Source organism: Prionailurus bengalensis, unplaced genomic scaffold (assembly GCF_016509475.1).
Source record: "Prionailurus bengalensis isolate Pbe53 unplaced genomic scaffold, Fcat_Pben_1.1_paternal_pri Un_scaffold_68, whole genome shotgun sequence".
Lineage (NCBI taxonomy): Eukaryota > Metazoa > Chordata > Mammalia > Carnivora > Felidae > Prionailurus > Prionailurus bengalensis.
This window is the reverse complement of record NW_025091168.1, coordinates 183376-210556: the sequence shown is the minus strand read 5'-3', so window position 1 is coordinate 210556 and position 27181 is coordinate 183376. Positions and strand designations below refer to the sequence as shown.

General features: G+C 50.2%; 1 protein-coding gene and 1 pseudogene across 1 annotated transcript; one reads left to right on the top strand and one right to left on the bottom strand.

The window, feature by feature from the left end:
• Nucleotides 1-4237: 4237 nt before the first annotated feature.
• Nucleotides 4238-6995, bottom strand: LOC122478462 (protamine-like). Its single transcript, XM_043572058.1, has 3 exons — nt 6924-6995; nt 4486-4733; nt 4238-4364 (listed from the first exon to the last, which is right to left on the bottom strand). Exons 1-3 carry the CDS (start codon nt 6993-6995, stop codon nt 4280-4282), a joined length of 405 nt encoding a protein of 134 aa, XP_043427993.1. The 3' UTR covers nt 4238-4279.
• An 8501-nt stretch (nt 6996-15496) lies between these two features.
• The window catches only part of LOC122478463, a 38017-nt pseudogene continuing 26332 nt past the window's right edge, over nt 15497-27181 (top strand).

Sequence of the window (27181 nt, the reverse complement as noted above, 5' to 3'; positions counted from 1 at the left end):
CCAGAACTTGCCCCATGTATCTCTTCATCTGGACAGTCGTCTGTATGCTCTGTCACACATCATCTTTGTCAATGTAAATCAGTGTTTCTCTCAGTCCTGTGAGCTGTTCTAGCAAGTAACCGAATTCAAAACGGGGGTGGTGGTGGTCATGGGAACCTCTGACCAGCCACCAGGTCAACAGAAATTGTGGGTAATCTGAGGACCTACCACTTGGAAATGGCATCTGAAGTGGGGGGCAGTCTCGTGGGACCGGGCCCTTAACCTATGGGTTCTGTGCTACTCCTGTTAGGGTCAGAATTGAATTGAATTGTAAGATACCCAGCTGGGATCATGGAGAATTGCTTGGTACCAGGGGGCGGGAGGGGAACACGACACATCTGGTGTTAGAAGTGTTGTGAGTGTGGTCGTGGTGTGAGAGTAAAGGAGAGAGTCACAAGAAGAGTGCGTTTTTCCTCCTCATCTGTGGACAGCTGAAAAGAATGCTAAATATGTATTCTAAATATGTAAAAGAATTTATACGGTCCCAGATGATCAAAGGTGTTCAAATATGTGCTAGGAGACAAAGTAAGATTGTCAAAATGTTGATCATCGTTGCACAAAGAATCTATTTTTTCCCAACACATAGTTTTCTCAATTGTTATAGGTGCAACAACCACACTAACAATTACTTAGCCAACTCTAATTTTCACTGGTATCAGTGACTCACCACTGTTATTTTTACAACAGCTTTATGGAAACTAGAATTCACACACCATATAATTGACCAATTTAAAATGTACCTAGTTCTTAGTATATCTGCAGAGTTGAGCAACTATACCCACAATCTATTTTAGGGTGTTGGCATCACTCCAACAAGAAGCTCTATACCCTCTCAGGAGAACTCCTTATTTCCTCCCCACCTCCCCCAACCCCGCTTGCCCCTCCTCCATCCCACTTCTGCCCACAGCCCTAGGCACCCACTGATCTCTTTTCTGTTTCCACGGACTGACCTCTTCTGGACATTTCATACACGTGGAATGATACACACATCAGGTGGTCGTTCAAGATGAGCTCCGCCCACTTACACGTTCTCCCAGTTCGTCCGTCTTGTAGCACACATCGGCCCTTCGTTTCTTTTACTCCCAGTTATTCCATTGGATGAGTACAGCACATTTCTTCATCCATTCGCTGGACGTTGCAGTTTTTTCCTTTTTTTCTATGATGAATAATGCTGCTGCAAACATTCACGTACAAGTTTTTGTTTGAACACCTGTTTTTCATTCTTTGCGGGTATATACCTGTGAGTGAAATTACTGGATGTGTAACTTTTTGAGGAACTTCCAGGCTGTCTTCCTAAGTGGCTGCACCCTTTTACATTTCTACCAACAGCGCATCACATTCCTATTTCTCCTATCCTCTCCAATGCTTGTTATCATCTGTCTTTTTTATTGTAGCCATTCGAGGAAGTGTAAAGTGGTATCCTGTTGAGGGTTGGATTTGCATTTCCCTGATGACTAACAATGTCGACATCTTTTCACATGTTTATTGGCCATGGGTGTATCTTCTTAGACTGAGTTTTTTGCCCACTTTTTCCATTTTTTAAAAAATGTTTTCTTTATTTTTGAGAGTCAGAGAGAGAGAGAGAGAGAGAGGCAGAGATAGAGAGAGACACAGAAGCTCAAGCAGGGTCCAGGCTTTGAGCTGTTAGCACAGAGACAGAGGTGGGGCTTGAGCCCACAAACCGTGAAATCACGACCTGAGCCAAAGTTGGACGTTTAACTGACTGAGCCACCCAGGCATCCCTTTTGCCCATTCTTAAATTGAGTTATTTGTTTTTGCGTTTTTGAGTTGTAAGAGTTCTGTATCTATATTAGTACAAGTTTCTTGTCAGAAATAGGATTTGCAAACATTATCTCCCATTCTATGGGTTGTCTTTTCACTTTTCAACTATGTCCTTTAAAGCACAAACATTTTTTAATGTTTACTTATTTTGAGAGAGAGTGAGAGAGAGAGTGCATGAGTGGGGGCAGGAGCAGAGACAGAGGGAGAGAATCCCAAGCAGGCTCCATGCTGTCAGCATAGAGCCCGACGTGGGGCTTGATCTCACGAACTGTGGGATCATGACCTGAACCGAAATCAAGAAATGCTTAACTGACTGAGCCAGCCAGGCACCCCAAAGCACAAAATTTTTAAATTTTGATAATGTCAATTACCTGTTTTTTTCCTTCTGCTGTGTTTTTGGTGTCAAGGCCACAGAGATTTACATCTATGCTTTCTCCTAAGAATTTAATAGTTTTAGCACTTAACATTTAGGTCTTTGGTCCATTTTGAGTTCATTTTTACCTATGCTGTGAGGTAGAAGTTCAACTTCATTCTTTTGCATGCAATATCCAGTTGTCCCCACACTGTTGAAAAGACTGTTCTTTCTCCCATTGGGTTGTCTGGATGCCTTTGTTGAAAATCAATTGGCTCTAAATATGATGGTACATTTCTAGATTTTCAATTCTATCCCATTAATCAACATGTCTTTCCTTACACTAATACCACACTATCTCGATTACTGTAGCTTTCCAAGAAGTTTTTAAGTCAGGAAGGGTGAGTTCTCCAACGCTGTCCTTCTCTTTAAAGATCTGCTTTGGCTATTTTGGGTTCCATAAATTCCCATATGAATTTTAGCATCAGCCTGTCAGTTTCTGCAAAGAAGCCAGCTGTGGTTTTGATCAAGATTTCATTGAATCTGTAGATCAATGGGAGAAGTGCTGCCATCTTAACAACATAGTCTTCCAATCCATGAGTCTGTTTATTTAAATCTTGTTTAATTTCCTTCAATAATGTTTTATAGTTTTAGTGTACAAGTTTTGAATCTCTTTTTTAGTTAAATGTAATTAGTATTTTATATTTTGATGCTGTTGCAAATGCAATTGTTTTTTTTTTGGGGGGGGGGTTAGGTTTATTAATTTATTTTGAGAGTGAGAGTGCGTGAGTGGGGGGAATGCAGAGAGAGAGAATCCCAAGCAGGCTTAGCATTGTATGTGCAGAGCTCAACGCAGGGCTCCAACTCAAGAACCAGGAGATCATGACCTGAGCTGGTCTATAGCCTGGCCCCCTGAGGCTTGGAGTTGAACAACGAAATTGAACAAAACTAAGCAAAACGTTGGGGGAGGGGGGGGAATGAAAGTGTAAAAAGCAAAGATAGAAAGCTCAAGGGGAGGTAAAAGTGTTTTCAGACACACACAGAAAAGGAGTGTCCCCACGTGCTCTGGCCAAACCAAACGCCCCCTTTTACTCAACTGTTGAAAACAAAGAAGAAGAAAAAGCGATGAAAAAGTCACACTTTCATACCCCTTCTCGGAAGAAACAGTCAGCGGGGACAGGACGGCTCACTGCCCTGAAAGACCTTGAAAGATTTACCCCAGATAACACAGCACACCATGATCAACCTCCAGAGGCTCTCAAAACCACTACAAACTCCGGTCTCTTCTGTCATTTCATCATCGATCGCTTCCTGTCAAGCATTAAAGCCATACCAGAGAAACCTGGACAAGGATTTGCTCCCCAATCCAAAGTGAGAAAAGCTGTTTCGAAAGCCCCCCCTCTTTTTGTTTTTCCATTTGCCCAAGGCCTTTCCACAATTCTTTCCTCCCGGTTCCAAATGTCTACAGGTCAAGAACTTGAGCAGTGCTGTCCACAGGGGCCACGGTTGGGAGACGGCACACCCTCCAAAGTCCCTCCAAGGGAGTCCCGAGGCTCCCTAAGCCGCTCCGATGGGCTCTGATCGCCCCTTCCTTATTTACTGCCATCAGGCACTTGGAGGTGGACGGTCGGTGGGTAGCGGCCGGGCGACCCGGAAAGGCTGAGAATGCCGCCCCCCAGAGCACCGCGCCCGCCCGGCCTCGGGCACACTTCGCCCAAGGCAAAGCCCCGGGAGAGGGGGGGAGGCCCGGGGAAAGCTTGGGGCCAGACCCCAGAGGACGACGCTCAGCGGGGCCGGGACAATGGGCGGCGGGGACCCGCGCGAGGGGCGTCCCGGGAGGCCGGCCGCCCCGCTGTTCCCGGGGGCTCGGGCGGCGGCCCCGAACTGGCCGCCTGGCCGCGGCGTGGCGCAGCCCTGGTCCCTGGCCCGAAGGGGACACGGCGCGGAGCGGGCGGCTGGCCCGAGCACAGGGCCCAGCGGGCCAGCGGGCCCACCCCGGCGCGGGCCACGACCCTGACCCCTGGTCCCCGGCCCGCGTGCTCCCGGCCGGCCTGGCACGGCTCACTCACCTGCCCACGGTCTGCTTGGCGAGCTGCTTCTTGCGGTTCAAGGGCAGCGACAGCGGCGGCCGCGGGGCTCGGGCCTGGAGCGGCTACATCGCTTCCGGGTCGAGGCGGCGGCGGCGGCTGCTACTGCGGCTGCTGCGGGGGCTGAGCGGCGGTTGCCGTGGCGACTGCGGCGGCGCCAGCGGCGGCTGCGCTGGCTGCAGCTACTACTGCGGCTGCTTCAGCGGCTGAGCGGCGGCGGCGGCTGTGCGGGCTGCGGCTGCTACTGCGGCTGCTGCGGGGGCTGAGCGGCTGCGGCGCCTGCGACTGCGGCGCCTGCGGCTACTACTGCGGCTGCTGCGGCGGCGGGGGCTGTGCCTGCTGCTGCTCCTGCGGCTGCTGCGTCGGCCGCGCCTGCTGCTGTGGCTCCTGCTGCTACGGCAGCAGCGGCTGCGCCTCCTGCGGCTGCTACTGCGGCGGCTGAGCAGCAGCCTCGGCGGTGGCGGTGACTGCAGCTACTACTGCGGCGGCTGCGGCGGCTCAACGGCCGCGGAGGTTGCGGCTGCTACGGCGGCTGAGTGGCGTCTGTGGCGGCGGCAGCTGCGCCGGGTGCGGCTACTACTGCGGCTGCTGCCGCGGCTGAGCGGCCGCGGCGGCTGTGGCTGCTAGGGCGGCTGAGCGGCGTCTGTGGCGACGTCGGGGGCTGCTGCTCCCGGGCCGGAGCCCAGCCCTCGCCGTGTCACTTCCAGCGGCGCCGCCCGCCGGGGGCCGCGCGGGGCCGGGCTGGCAGAGGAGCGCCGGGCTCGGGCGCGGCCTGGCCCCCGCCGCCTGAGCCCCCTCTGCCCACCCCCCGCAACCCGAGCCACTCCGCAGAGCGCGTGGAGCACCGCGTCCCGGCGGCACTGCGGGTCCCGACGCCCGCCCCCCGGCTAGGCCGTGCACCGGTGGGAGGGGGCGGCGGTTCGTGATCTCGCGGTTCCTGAGGTTTAGCTCCGCGCTGGGTTCTGTGCTGACGGCTCGGAGCCTGGAGCCCGCTTCGGATTCTGTGTCCCCCTCTCTCTCTGCCCCACCCCTGCTTGTGCTGTCTTTCAAAAATGAATAAAGGTAACAAAAAATTTAGAGGCGCCTGGGTGGCTCCGTCGGTTGAGCGTCCAACTTGGGCTCAGGTCATGATCTCGCGTTTTTTGAGTTTGAGCCCCGCGTCGGGCTCTGTGCAGACAGCTGGAAGCCTGGAGCCTGCTTCAGATCCTGTGTCTCCCTCTCTCTCTTGCTCTCTCTGCCCCTTCCCCGCCCATGCTCTGTCTCTGTCTCTTAAAAATAAATGTTAATAAAAATACTTTTTAATTAACAAAACAGTGGCTACTTTTTTTTTTGCAATAATTTTTTGATATTTATTTATCTTGTTTGAGAGTGAAAATGGGGGAGGGGCGCAGAGAGAGAGAGAGAGAGAGAGAGAGAGAGAGAGAGAGAGGGAGGGGGGACCTGAAGCAGGTTCTGCGCTGACACAGGCGGGGCTTGAACTCCAGAGCTGAGAGGTCACAAGCCACAAGATCACAAGGCACGAGACCACAACCTGAGCCAAAGTCAGATGCTTACACTGACCGAGCCACCAAGGCACCCCAAAACAGTGGTTACTTCTGACCAGGGTAGACATTGGTGGGTTTGGAGGCTGTGGCCAAAGGAAGACATACACGTACATTTGTCTCTATGGGAGGAGAGTATTCTCCAACCACTTTGTTTGGGTGGAGGCCCACTCAATGTGGTCTGCTTTACAAGTAACAGCATAAATGGGCTGAAGTAAAATCAACAACAAGGAATATGTTGCCTCCAGAACCCCCAAAATACGGAAAGATTGGAGACTTGTATGTCCTCAACAAACGTGTCCAACAAATGTCCTCACGGTAGGATGTCATACCTGTGCTCCCGGAGAAAGATAGGTAAGTTAAGATCCTGCCTGCAAAGATGACATGTGATAGCAGAAGGGTTTGGGTGCCCTGTGCATAACAAGGTAAAACATGTCCCCTTCAAGGTCAAGGGAAAGGTGGCCGAGAGGACATTGAAATCGGCGCTGAACAGAACCTATTAGCCAAATCTATAAGAAAGAGCAAACTATTTACCGTCTTTAAATCTGTTGGGATCCCAGGTGTTTTAAGGGTAGCAGGGTTTATACGGATAGAACTATAACTGAAAACAGTGGCTACTTATGGGGCACCTGGCTGGCTCAGTCCGTTGAGCGTCCCACTTCGGATCGGGTCACGATCTCGCGGTCCGTGAGTTCGAGCCCCGCGTCGGGCCCTGTGCTGACGGCTCAGAGCCTGGAGCCCGTTTCGGATTCTGTGTCTCCCTCTCTCTGACCCTCCCCCGTTCATGCTCTGTCTCTCTCTGTCTCAAAAATCAATAAACGTAAAAAAAAAATAAGAAATAAAAAAAAAATACAATAAAATCTGAAAACGTCTGAATTCCAAAACTCATCTGGCCCCTAGGGTTTTGGAAAAAGGACCGTGGGCCTGCTGTACTTTTCACATCCACGTTTAAGACAATAGACACACACGGCAGGTAGGAGTGTAATATTTGTACGTGAATCTACACTTGATTGATTACGATGGCCTCTGCCTACATTTGAGAAACAGAAACAGAATCATAAAGGCCAAACATCTCCAGTCCGACAAGACTGCCTGGTGTGCATACTGACTCTGGGACCCTACACCATACACCCATGTCCAATCTCGGGGGCAGGGGGCTGCCGCGGACACACTGGGAACCACGACCACAGACATCGTTTCCTCTTAGAATGACATGCTGCCTTCACGTGTAAAACCAACGCCATAAGGCCACACGTGAGCACATCTGTTTAGGGTTCATTTTGGTTCAGTGAACCACGGGCTTTCTTCACTCACCTATAAACAACCCTGTTTGATTTCACAGTAGGTAATACAGTGGATGACCAGGCCACGGAAGCTCGGATTCAGAAGTCGTGGAGAGAACACTTTCCTTTCCTCCTCTGCTCTATGCAGAGGCTGGACGGGATCCACTCAGACTGAAGCGAACCAAGCACAGCCACCTCCCCTGGAAAAGGCGGAGGAAGTCAGGGCGTGGAATAGGTGGGGGGGGTGGGGTGGGGGGAGAATGTTACCGCTGATAGAGCGAGGACACGGTTTGCGAGGCCGAACACAGAAAGGGCCGTCTCGCGGAAGGGAGACAGATGCGTCGTGGCAGCAGAGGACTCCCCTGGGACTCACGGGCAGAGATGCCTCGGACTCACGTTGCCCCTAACGGAACGGGCTACCTCGCGAGGTAGAGACTCTGCTGCTCCTGGAGAAGGTCGATAGAGACCTGTGAGTGGGGTGGGTCCGCAAGGAACATAACACAGCAGGACAAGCCAGGTAGGGACCCGGGCACACTGGACGGTCGATGCCCCACCCAGACGAGACAGCACCTACGCAGCTGCAGCTACGACCACGTGTACTCGCGTCGCGAGGGCGCGATGCCAGGTTTCGCTAGGTCTTGCATGATTTGAGAAGAAGCTGGAAGTCCAGGTTTCCACGTGAGAACTCCCAAGTGTTCAGTATGGCCGATGATTGTCATCAAGACTTCCACACGTAAGAAACAGACCAAACAGAACACATCTTCACCCTGCAGGCAAACATCACCCATCTTGGGTTTTCACGATTCACATATCCAGCATCTCAAAGGACTCGACCAGGCTTTCCCAACCTCACCACGCTTGACATTTGGGACCAGATGATTCTGTGCGGCGAGGCTGTCCTGGGCGGTGTAGGCTGGTCAGCAGCATCCCCGGCCTGTGTCGCCAGATGCCAGGAGCACCCCACGCCCGAGCCAAGTCACAACAAAAACAAAAATGTCTCCGGCCATTGCCAAATGTCCCCCAGGGGGCCATCCCTGGCAGGAGCCCCTGGACTAGAGCAACATCCAACTCTCAGCTTCCAGGATTCTGTGGAAGCGTCGTCACACAGAATTCTAACACGGGGTTTCTTAAAGAAAGAGTTGCCTGGGTGAAGTGAGGACTTCTCCCTGCTTTGGAGGCAGAACCCTGGTTTCTGATGAACGGCAGCGCTCTCGTTAACTAGCCCGATGACCTCTTTGAGTCCTCGCTTCCTCATCATTAAATCAGGAATCCATAACATCACCTCTGGCAGTTGCTGTGGACAAGGCAGTGAGAGACTTGACTCAAAAGCATCTAGCCCAGCAAGTCAGCAAGCACCAAAGACATTTCATCCACAGGAACCCTTCCCTGGCGGGCAGCCGGCCCAGTGTCTACAGTCGGAAACACACGGGGTCCGGAGTCACACCCCGGGCCCCAAGTCCTGCCTCGGCCACTCGCTGGCCGGGCAGACAACAGCAGGTCATTTTTCCTCTCTCTAAACCAGAAATGATAACAAGCACCAGTAGGTGAGACCAGGCCAGGTGGTTCGGTACAGCACTTGGGAAACCAAACCGGGAGAGAAGTACTGATGATCACTACTCTCGGATCTCTGAAACGTTTCTGTAAAGGAAAGGACGAGCTCGTCGACACATCCAAGAACTGAGAAGGTAGTCATGGGAGGGTGGGGCGCAGGAGGAAAAAGAGAAAAATCATCACAGGAATCTTCACCTCCCCAACCTTTTCCACAAGCAACTGCCCACTGGTGACCCACAGACCGAATCTGGCCACAGATGTGTTTTGTTTAGTCCCGCTCAGGGTCCTGGTGGTCGTTTTCAATTGGCATTAAATGCCACCTCATCTTCATGAAAATCCAGATTTGAGGCCTTTCTCAACAACTCCAAAGGTCGGGCCCGACAGCGGGCCCATATTCTCACGCGGCCCTTTGGTAAGACAGGCGCCGTCGGGTCCCCCACGGCCCTCACCTGGTCCAAGTCGCTCTTATTTTCTTCTTATTAGCCTGGCCCCCTGAGGCTTGGAGTTTGCAACCCTGACTTATCTAAAGGCTACTATCTAGGAGAACATTCAGGCCTCCACGGAGAGCTTCAATATTGGCAGAAACCGACACCCAAAGAGACACTCCCTTCCAGAGCCTCACCCGCATAGTCAACTCTGCTATTAGGCCCCAGATCCCTGTCCTCCTGGACTCATCGACCTCACAACCAAATGCGCAAGTTCCCCACCTTGGTGCACCCCTGCCTCCACACCCTCCACGCCAACTGCCATGCGCAGCTACTGGCTTCTCTGCGTCAGGGATTTCCAAAAAGCTTTCTTTCCGTTTAGCAGGACTAGAAAAGACCACACTTCCTGCCTCCTGCTGGTAAGAACACCCCGGTTATCTTGTGGGGGAGGGGGCTCACACCCTCCCATTCTAGGCCCCTGTGGCTTGGGTGGGGCTGACTCCATTGCCATGTCCGGGGAAAGGCCACTGACCCCATCAGATACCTTCAGAGTCAATCCTGGGGCTCTGGCCACAGTGAAAGGTATTCTTTGTCCCTCTGGGACTTGAACTGAAGACGTTGGAAGCCGGGGGGTGGAGGGGCGATTCCTGCTTATCGACACAGCTTCCCTAAAGAGTGGAACCCCTGGAGCCAGCCCTGGCTGCAACTATATTGCTTTTGGACTCTTTTCCTCACATAGGAGCCAATCAAATTCGCAGCTTGGCTTATAACAATTCCAGTCGGTCTGGTTTTGTGTTTTTTTTTCTTTTTTCCTCATTGAGACAGGGAGCGGGGAAGGGGCAGAGACAGAGAAGATCCCAAGCAGGCTCCCCGCCATTGGCACACAGCTTCATCCCAGGAAGTGTGAGATCAGGACCTGAGCTGAAATCAAGAGCCGGATCCTCAGCCAACCGAGCCACCCAGGCGCCCCTCGAGGTGGGTTGACTGACAATCAAAAGAGACCTACGCGGCACCTGGGTGGCTCACTGGGTCAAGTGTCTGACTTCGGCTCCGGTCACCATCTCTCGGTTCGTGGGTTTGAGGCCCGCGTCAGGCTCTGTGCTGACAGCTCGGAGCCTGGAGCCTGCTTCGGGTTCTGTGTTTCCCTCTCTCTCTGCCTCTCCCCCGCTCCTGTTCTGTCTACCCTCTCACTCAAAAATAAATATTTACAAAAAAAAATTTTTTTTTAATCAAACAAAAAAAAAGGGACCTACTCAATACAACAGAAGTTTGAAAGAAGTGTTGAAAGATAGAGGGGAAAGCCTCTGGTCAAATTTTCTCCTGTGTTTTTTTGTTTGTTGTGTTGTGTTACCTCTCTCCTTCCAATAAGAGTAGAGTTTCACTTAGTGTGTCAGCCATCCCTCTGTAAGGACTTACCTCGTGGTACATAATCGTTTTTGCTTGCCTATCTCTTCCACAAGTCTGTGGAGCCCCTTCAGGGCAGAAGCCGCGTTTGTATTCACTTGGATTCTTTTCTACTTCCCACAACGGCACATAATTTGGGCTCAATAAGGGTCTCTTGCACGGATGAATCAGCCATCCTAATTCTCTTCTTTGGGACACCCCACTCAAGAGACCACTGCATCATCCTCGCGCCTGTGATACACAAACCATCTCCCGAAACAGACTCATGCACCCATTGTCCACAAACTGCATCATGAGAACTCAACTTCTTCTAGCCGTTACGAATTCTCCCACACGTCCATCCCACAGAACCTCAGTGTGGGGTGACTCACGAGGTCCTCATTGTTGGGAAGAGAATACTTCCTCGCAAGACACCACTCAGAACTCTATGCATCCATCACAGACACAATGGGCGAGCCACTCACACACAGAATATCACTCCTGGCTGCGGGGGGTGGTTGGGGGGGGAGGTAACTTCTCTGCTTTCTACCTTTCCTCTTGACCCAAATACCCCCCAAATCCCAATCCTGATGCCTACGCCAATAACACACAATTACAATTCTAGGCTCTCTCTTGCCTCCGTTTTTCCTCCCTAGTCCTTCGTAATTCTTGACGTGCAAAAAATACAAACTTGTCGAGGGAATCAACAGCAGTAAAGCCAAAGCTTCCCCAGGAAACAGTTTTGGCTCTGGGAGCAGAAATTGCCACACCCCTAACAGCTCCGTAACAGCTGCTGCTTCCACTGGCATCTAGCAATAAAGATTTTCAAACAGAGTCAAAGGTCAGGGCCAGAATTAACAATCCTACCACGAATCACTATTTATCCAGCTTTCATGTTCCCATTCTTGGGCTCACACCACCGGAGCGAGCTGGTAAGAACTAGATGTGTGCTGGATTGACAAATGTTTATGGAGAATCGACCCTAGGACAGGAGCCACAGCAGAGCTGGCCAAGGAAACAGAAAGATGGCAAGGAGAATGGAGGCGTTCAGTCTAATGGAGAATACTTACAAGTAAACAGGCGTTGCATTATAGAAAAGCAGGCGCTATGTGGACGTATGTAAGTGGCCAGGAGAGGGCCTCCCCATCCAGGCTTGGAGCATCAGAGAAGGTCTTTTAGAGGCAGTGACCTTTGCCTGGACACCTAAAGAATGCGTAGGAGGCAGGTATAGGGCAGGTGAGGCGAAAGGAGCTTTGGAGACTTCCAGGCAGAGGCTAACAGGGAAGAAGGTTCGGCGGCCTCTGGCAACCGAAAGGAGCCACATACGGCTGTAATTCGGAAGCGTGAAGAGAGAAGCTGCTACAGAGGAAGCCGGAGCCAAAGAGACCCTGAGTGGCTTGATAGCTTGAAAAGTCTCACAACTTTGTGCAAAAAGAGCAAACACCCCTTTCCTCATGAGATGTACAAACTGGACAGAACGACAATGTGACAGATGGGTCTTGATAGTCACTAAATACTGATTTCACAATGCATGTTACTGAGAATGCTGGGGGGGGGGGTAGGGGGAGATAACTCCTAAGGAGTTATCTTGTAACTCATTCACAGATGCCTGCTTGAAGCTTTGGGCCCCACGACTATTCCGTCTGCCTTCCCCTTGGCACTCCTTATTTCTATCATTGTCCTACAAATGACAGAAAAGTAGGCACCGCTAGGCTGTAGGGACAGGGATCCACTCTGGAAACAGGATAAGCGCACACGAAGATAACAGGATGGGGGTAGCAACGAAATTGAACAAAACTAAGCAAAACGTTGGGGGAGGGGGGGGAATGAAAGTGTAAAAAGCAAAGATAGAAAGCTCAAGGGGAGGTAAAAGTGTTTTCAGACACACACAGAAAAGGAGTGTCCCCACGTGCTCTGGCCAAACCAAACGCCCCCTTTTACTCAACTGTTGAAAACAAAGAAGAAGAAAAAGCGATGAAAAAGTCACACTTTCATACCCCTTCTCGGAGGAAACAGTCAGCGGGGACAGGACGGCTCACTGCCCTGAAAGACCTTGAAAGATTTACCCCAGATAACACAGCACACCATGATCAACCTCCAGAGGCTCTCAAAACCACTACAAACTCCGGTCTCTTCTGTCATTTCATCATAGATCGTTTCCTGTCAAGCATTGAAGCCATACCAGAGAAACCTGGACAAGGATTTGCTCCCCAATCCAAAGTGAGAAAAGCTGTTTGGAAAGCCCCCCCCTCTTTTTGTTTTTCCATTTGCCCAAGGCCTTTCCACAATTCTTTCCTCCGGTTCCAAATGTCTACAGGTCAAGAACTTGAGCAGTCCGGTCCACAGGGGCCACTGTTGGGAGACGGCACACCCTCCAAAGTCCCTCCAAGGGAGTCCCGAGTCTCCCTAAGCGGCTCCGATGGGCTCTGATCGCCCCTTCCTTATTTACTGCCATCAGGCACTTGGAGGTGGACGGTCGGTGGGCAGCGGCCGGGCGACCCGGAAAGGCTGAGAATGCCGCCCCCCAGAGCACCGCGCCCGCCCGGCCTCGGGCACACCAGTTAGCCCAGTTTTCGCCCAAGGCAAAGCCCCGGGATAAGGGGGGGGAGGCCCGGGGAAAGCTTGGGGCCAGACCCCAGAGGACGACGCTCAGCGGGGCCGGGACAATGGGCGGCGGGGACCCGCGCGGGGGGCGTCCCGGGAGGCCGGCCGCCCCGCCGTTCCCGGGGGCTCGGGCGGAGGCCCCGAGCTGGCCGCCTGGCCGCTGCGTGGGGCAGCCCTGGTCCCTGACCCGCAGCGGACCCGGCGCGGAGCGGGCGGGCGGCCGGGCCGGAGCGCGGGGCCCCGCGGGGCCGCGGGCCCACCCCGCCCCGCCCTGGCCCGGGCCACGACCCCGACCCCTGCGCCCCGACCCGCGCGCTCCCGGCCGGCCCGGCACGGCTCACTCACCTGCCCACGGTCTGGTTGGCGAGCTGCTTCGTGCGGTTCAAGGGCAGCGGTAGCGGCGGCCCACGGGGCTCCGGCCTGGCGCGGCTACATCGCTTCCGGGCCGAGGCGGCGGCGGCTGCTGCTGCGCCTGCTGCGCCGGCTGTGGCTGCTGCTGCAGGGGCTGAGCGGTGGCTACGGCGGCGACTGCGACGGCTGCTCCGGCTGTGGCTGCTACTGCGGCTGCTGCGGGCGCTGAGCGGTGGCTGCGGCGGCGACTGCGGCGGCGGCGGCGGCTGCTCAGGCTGTGGCTGCTACAGCGCCTGCTGCGGAAGCTGAGCGGCGTCTGAGGCGGCGGCGTCTGAGCGGCGCCTGCTGCTGCGCCGGCTGCGGCTGCTACTGCGGCTGCTGCGGCAACTAAGCGGCGTCTGCTCCGGCTGTGACTGCTAACTGCGGCTGCTGCCGCGGCTGAGCGGCGTCTGCGGCGGCGGCGTCTGAGGCGGCGGCTCCTGCTTCAGGACCGGGTCGGAGCCACGCCCTCGCCCCGTCACTTCCAGCGGCGCCGCTCGCCGGGGGTCGCGCGGGGCCGGGCTGGCCGACGAGCGCCAGGCTCGGGCAAGGCGCGCCGCCTGGCCCCCGCCCCCCAACCCTGGCCGCTTCGCCGAGCGCACCGAGTCCCGCTCCTGGCGCCGCCGCGGGTCCCGACTCCCGCCCCGGCTAGGCGGAGCACCGGTGGGACTGGGCGGCGCTTCGTGATCTCGCAGTTCCTGAGTTTTAGCTGGCGGTGGGCTCTGTGCTGACGGCTCGGAGTCTGGAGCCTGCTTCGGATTCTGTGTCCCCCTCTCTCTCCGCCCCACCCCTGCTTGTGCTCTCTCTCATACAAACACACTACTTACAAACAAACTACAAACACACTACTTACCTAGAAAATGTTTTAGAAGGCCAGTATAAAATATATGTAACGAATGTCTTCGGTATGTGTAATAATGAAACAGGTGAACCACCCCAACTTGAGAAATGATTGAAGGGCCTAAGTAACCCTTCCTTTCCAGTGTTGTATCCTCTCCACTGTCTAAAGGTCACAAGTGTGGTGATTCCTGTCTCCCTCCCCCCCCCCCCACGCCATTCCTTTATTTTTCTGTAGAGTGTTTTATCATATATATGTATCTCTTAACATCCGTTTTGCTTGGTTTGGACTTTATAAAAGTGTTACATCCCTTCTTTCACTGAATATTATGTCCTTAAATTCAGCCATTGACGCTTGTAACTGGCAGCTCTGGTGCATTTACACTGCAACATAGTTTTCCATTGTACCAATTTCCCACACCTTCCTTCCTCCACATTTGAAAGGCGATTATGTGCGCAAAGCCCTTACTTAGCACAGCTCCTGGCGCAGAGTTAGGACTCAGTGAACATTTGTTCAATTGTCGAATGAGACTGAGCCCCGACTAACTGCAATACGAACACTTGTTTCTTCCAGCTGGACTCTCTGCCCTTCGACCCAAAGCTGAGCATCCTGCTAGCTCTCCCGCCCTGCGTGAATCACAGTTATAAAATTTTCTGACCAGCAATAAGAAACCCAAAGCCTGGGGTACCTGGGTGGCTTAGTGGGTTAAGGGACCGCCTCCTGATTTCAGTTGCGGTCATGATCTCACGGTGGCGAGATGGAGCCTAGCGTCAGGCTCTGCGCTGCACATACAGCTTGTTGCAGATTCTCTCTCCTTCCCGTGACCTTCCCACTTGTCTTCTGTCTCTCTCTCTCTCGCCCATAAATAAACACACACACACACACACACACACACACACACACACACACACACACACACAAATGAATAAATGAATAAATAAGTAAATAAGTAAGTAAACAAATGAATACTCAATGCACTCCCAGCGCACCCACGACCACAATTCCCAGAAAGCATTGCGGTGCTCTCGTTTTGCGTCCACTTGTTTCCTTCCCGCTACTCAGCTGACTCGCGGTGGTGTGGGCGGGGCCAATAGAGCTATCCAATGAGCCCTTCCGCGGGCCAAGGGGGCGGAGAAATTGTCCAATGAGCGTCTGGGCAGAGGCGTCAATGAGCGGGAAGGTTGCTGGAGAAGCTGAGGTGGGCGGTGGAACTGAGCCGCACCGTCTGAGACCGGTGGAGCCCAGCCCCTCTCTCCGGTCTTCTCAGAGGCTCGCTCCTTTCCAGGGCATTTGTGGAGCCCGCTTCCATGTCCCCGGTGGGCACGGCACCCCGGAACCTCCACGCCCATGGCCGCTAGCCTGACGAGGCCCTCTTTCACAGCCTCTTCTTCCTCCTCGACAGGCCCAGACGACGAGGGAGTGCGCTGCACTTGCGAAGATGCTTCTATATGCAAGAGGTGCTTGCGGGGCATGGGCTTACGGGCCTAGGTGGGAGGCGGGCCTGTGATCCCAGCGTATCGGAAACATCCTGGTGCGCCAGAAGGTACCGGTCAATTTCGGGCGACCCTGGTTTCACACCTGTGAAGTGCACAGAGCAGCGGTTCATTTATTTAACTGGTAATTGTCTCACTTCTGCCGTGTGTCAGGCCTGGGGAGAGCGGGACTGGGAATCCGGCCCTAAACCAGCCGAACGGGGTCTTGTGGCCTTCGTGAGGCTCAAGTCTTGCTGGGAGACAGACTTGACTTCACAGAGAGTGAAGCAAATAATTCTAGTCTTGAGGAGTTAGGAGAAGTGCAAGTTCTTCCTCTTTAATAGGTTACTTTTCATTGGGGGTTGTTACGATCCCCATCGTGCCCCTGAAACTCAGGCCAGTCGAAGTGGGGGGGGGGGTGGGGGAATGGACTGCCGGGGCCCCATAATGTTGCTGTGCAGAGCCAGCATTTTCCAGAGCTCTTGCCTGTATGCCACAGGGGTCTACATACTTGGGGGTGTAGTGAGGCCAGTATCGTGAACACAGACATGTATCACACACCTGGAAGCACGAGGCTCGAGTGTACTTTATTCATTCGTTCCACAGAAATTATTGAGCGTATCCGTTGTGCCAAAGCGTTCTTTTTTGAATGGTTGGTGGGTATTCAGTTATTGGGAACACATGATGAATAGGACTGACGTGGCGTCTGAGGGCAGCACCACCTCGTCGGAAAAGACAGGAAGCAAATAATTCCCCGTGAAATACATAATTACGGTTTTGTGTTGAGTGCTGAGAAATACGGCATGCCATTCGAGTTTGTAATTTAGGCAATAATGTTGAAGCTGAGATCAGAAAGCTGAATGCAAAACAGGGATATAGGAGGGTGTTGGGGCAGAGCAGGGGAGTGCGAACTGTTAAAGGAATGGATAGAATGCCCTTGAAGCTGGGGCCACTAGGGAATGTAGGTGGGGAATGCCAAGGTTTTGGGTTAAGGCTCGCACTTTTTGTAGGTTCTTGGAGACTAAGCATAGTGATTTAAAACATGGACCTTGGGGCCAGGCTCTGTCAAGCTGATCCTAGCTCTGCCGCTAAACCATTCTGCATCAAGTTTCTTGATCGGGCTCTGCTTCTGATGCTGCGTCTCCGTCTCTTTCTGCCCCTCTCCTGCTCATGCTGTGTCTCTTTCTCTCAAAAAATAAATAAATGTTTAAAAAAAATTAAGAAAGAAAGAAAGAAAGAAACCACAGATGCTCACGTCCTACTCTAGACTCACGGAATCAGAATCTGCTGGGATAGGTCCTGGGCTATAAAGACTGGGCATGTTTCCCATCTGGGCGCATTTCATTGAAGCTTCTTTTGCACTGGCCTTTCCCTCATCTGAAAAAAACACGCAAAAAGATTGTGAGAATCCGTAAGTTAGTGTTTTAAGACACGTTGTAGGTCTCTCTCCTTCAAGTTCCGTGATATCTTCACCGTAATGTGTTAAACCCTTCAATCTTGTCAAAAGATCACGTTATTAAACAGGGATTCCTTGGGGCGCCTGGGTGGCGCAGTCGGTTAACCGTCCGACTTCAGCCAGGTCACGATCTTGCGGTCCGGGAGTTCGAGCCCCGCGTCAGGCTCTGGGCTGATGGCTCAGAGCCTGGAGCCTGTTTCCGATTCTGTGTCTCCCTCTCTCTCTGCCCCTCCCCCGTTCATGCTCTGTCTCTCTCTGTCCCAAAAATAAATAAACGTTGAAAAAAAAATTAAAAAAAAAAAAACAGGGATTCCTTGCGTGAACCGTGGGCTGTCTGTCGTCTGAGTTTTGAAGTGGGGGGATAACAATGGTAACCCGCCTTCGGGATGTGAGGATTCAATGAGATCGCAGACACGAGGCAGTTAGCACGGATCTGGCACAGCGTGAAGCCTTCAATAAATTGTTACTACTGGTTTTGATTTCCCTCCATTCCGAACACTGTTTGGTTGAAGTTACTGAATATGTCATCCCTGTGGATCAGGCTGGTTCCCCCCGCCTCAGGTTACGGCCATAACAGCCCTAATTTAACACAGGAGCCAGTTAGCTTCCCAGGACTCGTGCGGTTCTGTTACTTCCCTTGCAGGTTGTTCCCTCCTTCCTTTCAGAGCCCTCCCGGGGATAGTGGTGATGTGAACGGTGTCAGACGGCTGTCGGCGGGATTAAATGTGGCGCGCTCCCCACAGTGCCTGGCACGTGGCAGGGGTCGAAGACTGGTGGTTATTATCAGCACTGTCCCAGTTGTCATCGTCAGTGCCGTGACCATCAGCATGGGCCTGTGCTCTCAGTCCTGCGGTCCTACAGTGAGAACTCTTCTGAGCGGACATTCTGGGCTTATGCTTAAAAATTCCATGGGATTCCGCAGGTATTTTTCCAGCGCTTACTGTGATCGCTAACTCTCGCCACTACCCATCTCCCCTCTCCTTGTCTTCTCCGTCCTGTGCTGCCCGCCCAAGGCAGTTCCCTCTGTTGTTTACCCCTGACCCCCTCTCCCCAGACCCTCCCTGTGTCCTGGGAAATTCCCACTCCTTAATCGCCAGCCTCGTCTCTTTCCTCAGCCTCTCCTTAGCCATCTCTTCCCTCTCTTTGCTTTGACCCTGGTCCTTCCCCGGGGATATCCTTTTTTGAAGTCCTTTTTGAAGTCCTTTGGAAGTCCTTTTGATATCCTTTTTTGAAGTCTCAGATGGTGCCTCTGTTTTCTCATACCCCGGGGTATGAGATTTCAGGATCCGGGGTGCAAGATTTGTGTCCTTGTTCTTTGACCCCCCCCACAACCCCCCGTTTTTTTGAGATCCATGGTCCCCACGTGCAGCATCCTCTCTTCCTCCTCAATACTGTTTTCTCCTGGTTATTCACCTGATCCGTGGACGTCTTGGGTGCCTGGCCCACAGTCCTCCTGTCTGTCTCGACCTTCTTGCCATCAGCCGAGTCGGCTTCACGGTGCGTGTGGAGGACCCAGGCTACGCACAGGGCACTCGTTTTCTCGAACGCCTCGTCTGTAGTGATCACCTCTTCTCATCCATGTCTGTCACCATCGCCGCGGTGGCACCCTGCGTTTCCGCCCTGGTGCCGCGCCGCCTTATGCGTGAGCAGCGCGGCCTCTCTCGACCCCTGATCTCTGCTTTCCACCTTGCTTGGTCAGTTATTTCTGCTATGTCCTCAGGGTGTTTTTCCTTAGGACCTGAGGGGTTTGGGTTTTTTTTTTTTTTCTGTCCTTTTGATGCCCTCTAGGCTGGTATCTCTGAGTAGAGCTTAGAGTTTCCCCTGAGATGGCCCCCTGAGAAGGACAATGGTGGGGACAGACTTGTAGGAGGTGAGGGAGGGAGCCCTGTGGATGTCTCTGGAAACGGTGTCCCAGGCAGAGAGCAGGCAGGGTAGGAAGCCCCATGGAGGGAGCAGGCCTGACTTGTTCCAGGAAGGACCAGGCCAGCATGAGGGAGAAGGAGGAGGGCTGAAGGGGTCTTAGGGACTTGTGGTGGTGTCCCATGGAGAATTTTGAACCGAAGAACGAGGTGACCTGACTTGGGTTTTAATGGGATCACTCTAGCTTCTCTGTTGAGAGCAGCCTGTAGGGAGCAAGGACGGAAGCAGGGAGATCAGTTCATAGGCTGATGGAATATTCCAAGACAGAGGTGCTGCTGTCTTGGGTCAGGATGGGAGCACTGGAAGGGCTGAGAATCGCCCAGATTCTGGGTACGTTTTGAAGGAGGAGGTGATGGGATGTGTTCACAGATCGGATGTGGGTGAGGCCAGTGAGCGAAAGAAGCCAAGCCCTGTGGCTCATCTCAGATGCGGCTCCCACCAGGAGGCTCCTGACACCTGCACACCAGGCCCAGCCCCTTCCGTGTTCTCTGTGCGTGTCCTTGGCGGTGGTCAGTCCGGCTGCGGCGTAGGCGTAGTGTTGAACGTTTGTCTCCCCGCCGCGAGAAGAAAGGTGCGGGGAATGACCGTGTCGGCCTTAGCCACGTGCCCGCTAGACCCATTTCTCAGGCGGCAAAGTGACGAGGAACTGAATGCCGATGCTCAGGGTTGCACTTCCTGATGAGGTCTCAACATTCTGCTGTTCTGTTTCACTGGATTTGAGTGGTCTGTCTGTTTTAGAAACCAGGCCAGGGGCTGTAAGACTGAAATCCTGTTGTAAAAATTACGCAAGTTAATCTGATTTCAACCGAATCCAAAAATGTCCCCCTTGAGGTGCAGGTGGGTCACAGGATCACCTCCCTGGAGAGGCGGCATTTTCCCAAGGGCCTAGGCCTTTCCAGCACACGGATTGCATCTTTGCAGCCGTGCCCAGAGAGCAGCGCTTGAGAGATTGATCTGAATATTTGAAGGTGGGGGCTGCTGCTTTCCATCCTCAGAGAAGATGTGTCACTTTAGAATTGGAATATTCTGGTGAGGATAATTAGCTGCCCAACTTGCCCATCAGGAAGGTCCCGTAAATCGTGGATTTTCTGCAACCCTCTCCTCATGTTTTCAAAAAAGGAACAAATTAAATTTTGGAAAATATCTATGAAAAACAATGATTTCACATCTAGAACACTAATTTTTTTTAATGATTATGTTTTTAAGATTTTTTAATTTTTTAAACATTATTATTATTATTGATGTTTATTTATTTTTGAGGGGGGAGGTGGAGGAGCAGAGAGAGAGAGGGTGAGAGAGGCTCCATGCCATCTACGTGGAGCCCAGTGTGGGGCTCGGTCCCACAAACCATGAGATCATGACCTGAGCCAAAGTCAAGAGCCAGGCACTTAACCAACGGAGCCACTCATGTGCCCCTAAGATTTTATTTATTTATTTTTTGTTATTTTTTTAACGCTTATTTATTTTGAGAGAGAGCGAGCGAGCGAGCGAGCGGGCGAGTGTGTGCACGCCGGGTTGAGGAGGGTGGCAGAGAGAGAGGGGGAAAGAAAGAATCCCAAACGGGCTCCATTCTGTCAGTGCAGAGCCTCATGCGGGGCTTGATCTCACAAAATGTGAGATCATGACCTGAGCTGATGTCAAGAGTCAGATGCTTAACTGACTGAGCCACCCAGATTCCCCCCCCCCCGCACCCCCAAGATTTTGTTTTTAAGTAGTCTCTACACCCGACGTGGAGCTCAAACTCACAACCCTGAGGTCAAGATCACCTACTCTTTGAGCCAGCCAGGTGCCCCTTAATGGTTAATTTGTTAAAGGGCCAAAGTGAGTGCTTTTCCCCAACTCATTAGTCTAATTTGAATATACTGTACATATAATTTTTTGTCTCCTTTTTGTGTTGTTGTTGTAATGGCTGAACAGTATTCTACAATGTGGTTTTAGTTTATGGGACTGTTCTTCTGTTCATTATTTGGGTAGCTCTGATTTTGCTCTTAAAACGGGGCTGCGATAAACATCTTTGCATGTGCGTTTCAGGTTTCCAGTGAGATGGATTTCAGGGGAGAAGCCTTTGCAAAGTGGTCCTCGAAAGAGGTTGTGTCCGTTTCTGTTCTCATGGGAAAAGAGATGCTAAACACAGAGTATTCTCAGTCTCTTAAATTGTTTGTCAGCTGGCAGGTGGATAATACCTCTTAAAATGTTTTATTTTATTTAAAAAACTTTTTTAGTATACTCACTAGTAAGACTGAGTATTTTTATTTAAAAAAATTTTATGTTTATTTTTGAGAGAGTGAGAGAGAGAGAGAGAGCAAGCGGGGATGGGGCAGAGAGAGGGAGAGAGAGGATCCGAAGCAGGCTCTGTGCTATTGGCACAGAGCCTGACGCGGGGCTGGAACTCACAAACTGTGAGATCATGACCTGAGGCGAAGCCAGACGTTCAACCGCCTGAGCCACCCTGGTGTCCTAAGACTGAGCATTTTTAGTTCTTCACTATCTCTGATATTTTTTTACATGACGCCTTTCTCCTTATATTTTCCTAACTGGGTTTTTGGTTTTTTGTTTCATTTATGTTTTTATTGGTCTGTAAGAACTTGTCATATGTATGGTAGTAGTCCTTTGCCTACGTATGTGTTCCATTATTTTCTCTCAAACTGTTGCTTGTCTTTAAGTTTGGCTTGTACCGTACATTTCATGATGCAGAAATTCTGACTCTTTATGGTGCCAAATCTGACAGTCTAACTTTATGGCTTGGGGCTTTTGGGTAACGTGTTATGAGACCATTTTCATTCACTGCCTTTTCAAAAGAAAAGCACTTGTATGGTTTTGGCTTCTATTGCTTAGAGCATTCATCTATCTTTATAATTTTGTATGTTATAAGTTAGCAGTTTTTGTTCCTACACTGTCCGTTGATGGTCTGTATCCTCCATTGATTTGAAATATCACTTACATACTAAATTCTTATGTATACTTTAGCACAGCAATGCGTAGATCATTCTTGACTTCCAGGCGGAATTGCTTTTTTCATTTCGATGCCTAAACATTTTCACTTGCGAAGTGTTAGTCGTGACTTGCCAAGAGCTCCTCTAGCTTGGGGTAAAACAGGGTTGTATCAGGGACTAGCACAATCTCCTTAGTTCATTTGAGCAGCTGTGCTCCAGGAAGAAAGAAAAGAAAGCGATACTAACCAAAGCATGTGTTTGAGTCCGTGAAAGCAATAGCTTTTCAGGGAGTCCCACCCTGTAGACTTCTACATACTTCTCATTGGCCAGAATTGGGCAGGTGACCTCACCCCTAGCTGCAAGAAAGTGTGGGAGGGGAGGATTTCTCACGGGGCAGATAGATACCTCAAACAAAATGGGGGTAAGGAGGAAGGGGTAAGTGGATATTGAATGGGGAACTGGGAGGGTCAGCTATATCGCTCATCTTTCTTGTTCTTCAGAATTTCCCCAGGTATTCTTAAGAGACAGAGGGAGAGGGGAAGGAAGAAAATGGAGGTGGGAGAGCAGGGGTGAGAGGGTGATGATTTATAAAATAAAATGCTCAGGTCTTTAGTGTTCAGTTTGATGAGTCTTAACAAGTGTATATGGTTGACTCTTGAACAACATGGGTTTGAACTGCACTTATATGTGGTTTTTTCGATAAATGCAGTACAGTACTCTAAACGTATTTTCGTTTTGATTTTCTTAATATTTTCTTTCTTTTTAATGCTTATTTATTTTTGAGAGAGAGAGCGTGCACGAGCAAGGGAGAGGCAGACAGAGGGAGAAAGAGGATCCAAAGTGGGTTCCACACGGACCGCAGAATGCCGATGCGGGGCTCGAATCCATGAACTATGAGATCGTGCCCTGAGCTAAAGTCAGACACTTAACCAACTGAGCCACCCAGGTGCCCCTCTTAATATTTTCTTTAGCCTACTTTATTGAAAGAATACAATATATAATAAATCTAACGTACGAAATACATGTTAATCAACTGTTAAGACTTCTGGTCAACAGTAGTCAATTTGTAGTGAAGTTTTTGGGGAATCGAAAGTTATATTCAAAGTTTTGATTGCACAGGAGGTTGACACCCCAACCCCTGTGTTGTTCAAGAGTCAACGGTGTATCTGTGTACCACCGCCCAAAACAAGATATAAAATATATCTGAAACTCTAGAAACTTCCCTTGTTACATCTTTCTAAATAGTCTCCTTACCCTCACCAGTCATCTTCTGGTTTCGAAATCTGTGGTAGATTAGATTTGCCTGTTTTCGAATGTCATCGAAATGGGGTCATACAGTATGTATTCTTTTGTCTTCTTTCACTCAACTGTGTTCCTTGAGATTCATCCATGTTGTTTGCGTTATCAAAGGGAAAGCCAGGGGCACCTGGGGGGCTTGGTCACTTGAGCATCTGACTCTTGATTCCGGCTCAGGACATGATCTCACGGTTTGTGGGATTGAGCCCCATGTCTGGCTCTGCATTGACAGTGTAGAGCCTGCTTAGGATTCTCTCTCTCTCTCTCTCTCTCTCTCTCTCTCTCTCTCTGTCTTCCCCACCCCCTGCTCCTCCTCTGCGTGTGCATCCACGCACACACACAGCCTCTCTAAATAAATAAACATTAAAAAAATTGTTTTAAAGATAAAGCCAGATAGTAGTTCACGTGGTGAGGACAGAGTTTAATCAGTAATTAACTATTCCAATAAGGAAAAGAGTCCAGAGTGAATGAAATTCAACTTCAATTTGTACAGAGGAGATTTTTTTTTTTTTAAATTTATTTTTGGGACAGAGAGAGACAGAGCATGAACGGGGGAGGGGCAGAGAGAGAGGGAGACACAGAATCGGAAACAGGCTCCAGGCTCCGAGCCACCAGCCCAGAGCCCGACGCGGGGCTCGAACTCCCGGACCGCGAGATCGTGACCTGGCTGAAGTCGGACGCCTAACCGACTGCGCCACCCAGGCGCCCCTGTACAGAGGAGATTTTTTTTTTTTTTTTTTTTTTTTTTTTTTTTTTTTTTTGGGACAGAGAGAGACAGAGCATGAACGGGGGAGGGGCAGAGAGAGAGGGAGACACAGAATCCGAAACAGGCTCCAGGCTCCGAGCCATCAGCCCAGAGCCTGACGCGGGGCTCGAACTCACGGACCGCGAGATCGTGACCTGGCTGAAGTCGGACGCTTAACCGACTGCGCCACCCAGGCGCCCCCAGAGGAGATTTTAAAGAGAGAATGAGGGAGTAAAGTTGGGGGTGAATAAAATCAGAAGTAAAAAATTACAAAAGCCAGACAAGGTATTGGTTCATGTGAAACCACCTGGATTTGCTCACTGGGAGACAGAGACCTGATCTTTCAGTGTTGGCTAGAAGAAACAATGGATGCTTTTGGCAGCCTTGAGTTTTCTCGGGCAGGCACTAAGGGGTACCGGAATCATCCTAGGGGTGGAGCCTTGAGCTGTTAAAGTCTTCATTAGTGTTTGTTCGAGTCTCTATACAGTAAGTCAAGGTTGAAGCCTAGTTGAGAAGAGGGCTCGAGGAACCTGGCTAGAGTTTGGTCAAGGAAAGAGTCTTTGTCAGTGTAAAGTAGTTTGTTCCTATACATGTATGAATACACCATGATTTGTTCGTGCGTTCTCCAATGATAGGACGTTTGAGTTGTATCGAAGTTTTTGGTCATTGCAAATAGGCTACAAGGGACGTTCTTATACAAGTCTTCCATTTCTCTCAAACAAACGTCTAGGAATAGAATTGCTTAGTCACAGGGTGGGTATATATTTAACTGCTAGACTAATTTCCAAAGTGGTTTATCGCTTTGCACTTCCCACCAGCAATATATTGAAACTCCAGTTGCTCAACATCCTTGTTAACATTCTGTATTGTCTGTGAGGGTGAAAGAGCATCTCGTTATGGGTTTAAATTGCATTTCCCTGGTGACTAATGATCTTAGGCATCTTTTTGTGTGCTTATTGGACATTCCTACATCTTTCGTGAACTGTCTGTTCAAGTCTTTTGCCCATTTTTGTTGTTAATGGTTTTTGGTTTGGACTCATTGGAGTTTATTCTCTATTCTGGATAGGAATTCTTTGTCAGATAGATATATTGTACGTATACATACATGGGTAGGAAAATTCAAATTGAAAACATTGCCAATAGCATCCAAAAACCTAAAGTGGGTAGGAATGATTATAATGAAAGACGCAAAACACCTTTACACAGAAAACCGTAAAACATTGTTGAGAGGAATTCAAGAAGACTGAAATAAATGGGAGACACACTTTGTTCATGCATTGGAAGATTTGATGTTTTGAGATTCCTGTTCTCCCTGACTTGATCCGTGGAATCAGTGCAATCACCGTCAAAATCCTAGCCATCTTTTTTTTTTTAGAAGAAGAAATTAACAGATTGTTTCGAAAATGTATATGGAAACGTGAAGGGTCTTGAATAGCCAAAAAAGTCTTCAAACGAAGAGCAGAGTTGAAGAACTTAAACTGCTTAATACCGCGTAATTTGAAGACTTGCAGTAAAGCCACAGCAATCAAAGTCTTTGGCATAGAGATAGATCAGTGACACAGAATAAAGAGTCCCAAGAAATAGACCAAACACAAGTACTGTTGGTTGATCTTCACCTAGATTGTCAAGCCAATTCAGTGGGCGAAAGGGACGTCTTTTTAATGACTAATTCTGGGTAAAGTGGAAATTCAAGTGGAAACAAAATGGACCTTAGCCCCTACCTCGTTCTGTACACATTAATTTGGGATGGATCGTAAACCGAAATATAAAAGCTAGAACCATAAATCTTTTAGATGAAACCATGAGAGCATATGTTGACAACCTTGAGGTAGGCAAATGTTTTGGATACAGAACCAAAAAAAGTACTAATTACAAAGGAAAAATGGATGCACTGAGAAAATGAACGGGCAAGACAGACTGGGAGAAAATATTCAGACTACATGTGCTTAAGTGTTTTATTTTTTCCAAAAGAACTTCAGCATTATTCAGGCCCATGACATCCTGTTACTATATTCTGTATTCACTGGGTTTTTTGTTTGCTTAAGTCAGATATGAGACATTGTACCATGGGAACTTTCTGATTGACTTCTCCTACTTAACTCACCCTCTTGTGAATGTTGGTTCCTTTTTCATAAATGCCTTGCCCACTAGTCAATGAGTACTTACACTGAAGGCACTAGATTTTAGAACCTATTAATCCTTGTAAAGTCATTGGGTGTTAGCTGAAGCCAAAAGGCAATACCAGTAGCCTCTGTTGGGAAGAAACGATAGCGTGTGAGTTAACTGAGGCTCAGTTTTGTTTTGTTTTCTTTTGTTTTTACCTGATTCAACACTTAAGGCCTTGCGGATCTACTTAAGAAAGCAACAGAGCTCACAAGAAAGGAAACAAACTGAAAGTCTGTTTAGGTACAAAGTCTGTTGCCCTTAAGACTTTGCTTCCTGCCTTCCATGTATAACCAAGAATAAAACTACCAAGAAATAGAAACAAAAAAAAAAATGAGACTAAAAAAAAGAACAATAACATTAACAATAAGAGGTAGAGCAGTATCTTAGGCTAGTATGCAGTATGTAGTTCAGATTTCAAACTTAAAAATTGATGCTAAGAGTATCGGATTGATTTTTGCAATTGCATTTAAGTACGTTGTATGTATGTGTATGTGTGCATACGTTACATATATGTGTTTAATGTATAAATATGTGTGTGTGTGTGTGTACACGTATATACACACACACGCACACACAGATATCATTTAAGCAACTGAAGTGTCGGGGGAGGGATCCAAATCCAGGTGGGGAAATAGGTTTGAAAAGCAATAGAATGAAGTTTTCTACAAGGTTCCGCAGCTTGAGGGACCGACCTTCACCTCAGTCTGTAAAGCAGTGCCTTCCGCAGGGGGTCATTATGAGGGTTGTAGGCGTTCCGTTCCTATCGGTCAAGCATCTGGAATGATGCCTGGCATTGTAGTCAGCTCTCAGGAGTGTGGATAGAAGTAAAATGAACCTGGCCTTGATCCTCACTGGCTGGGAGAGCGCGGAGGGCCCCTGCCCTTTCCTTCAGGTGAAGAAATCCCTGGCGGAGAGCAT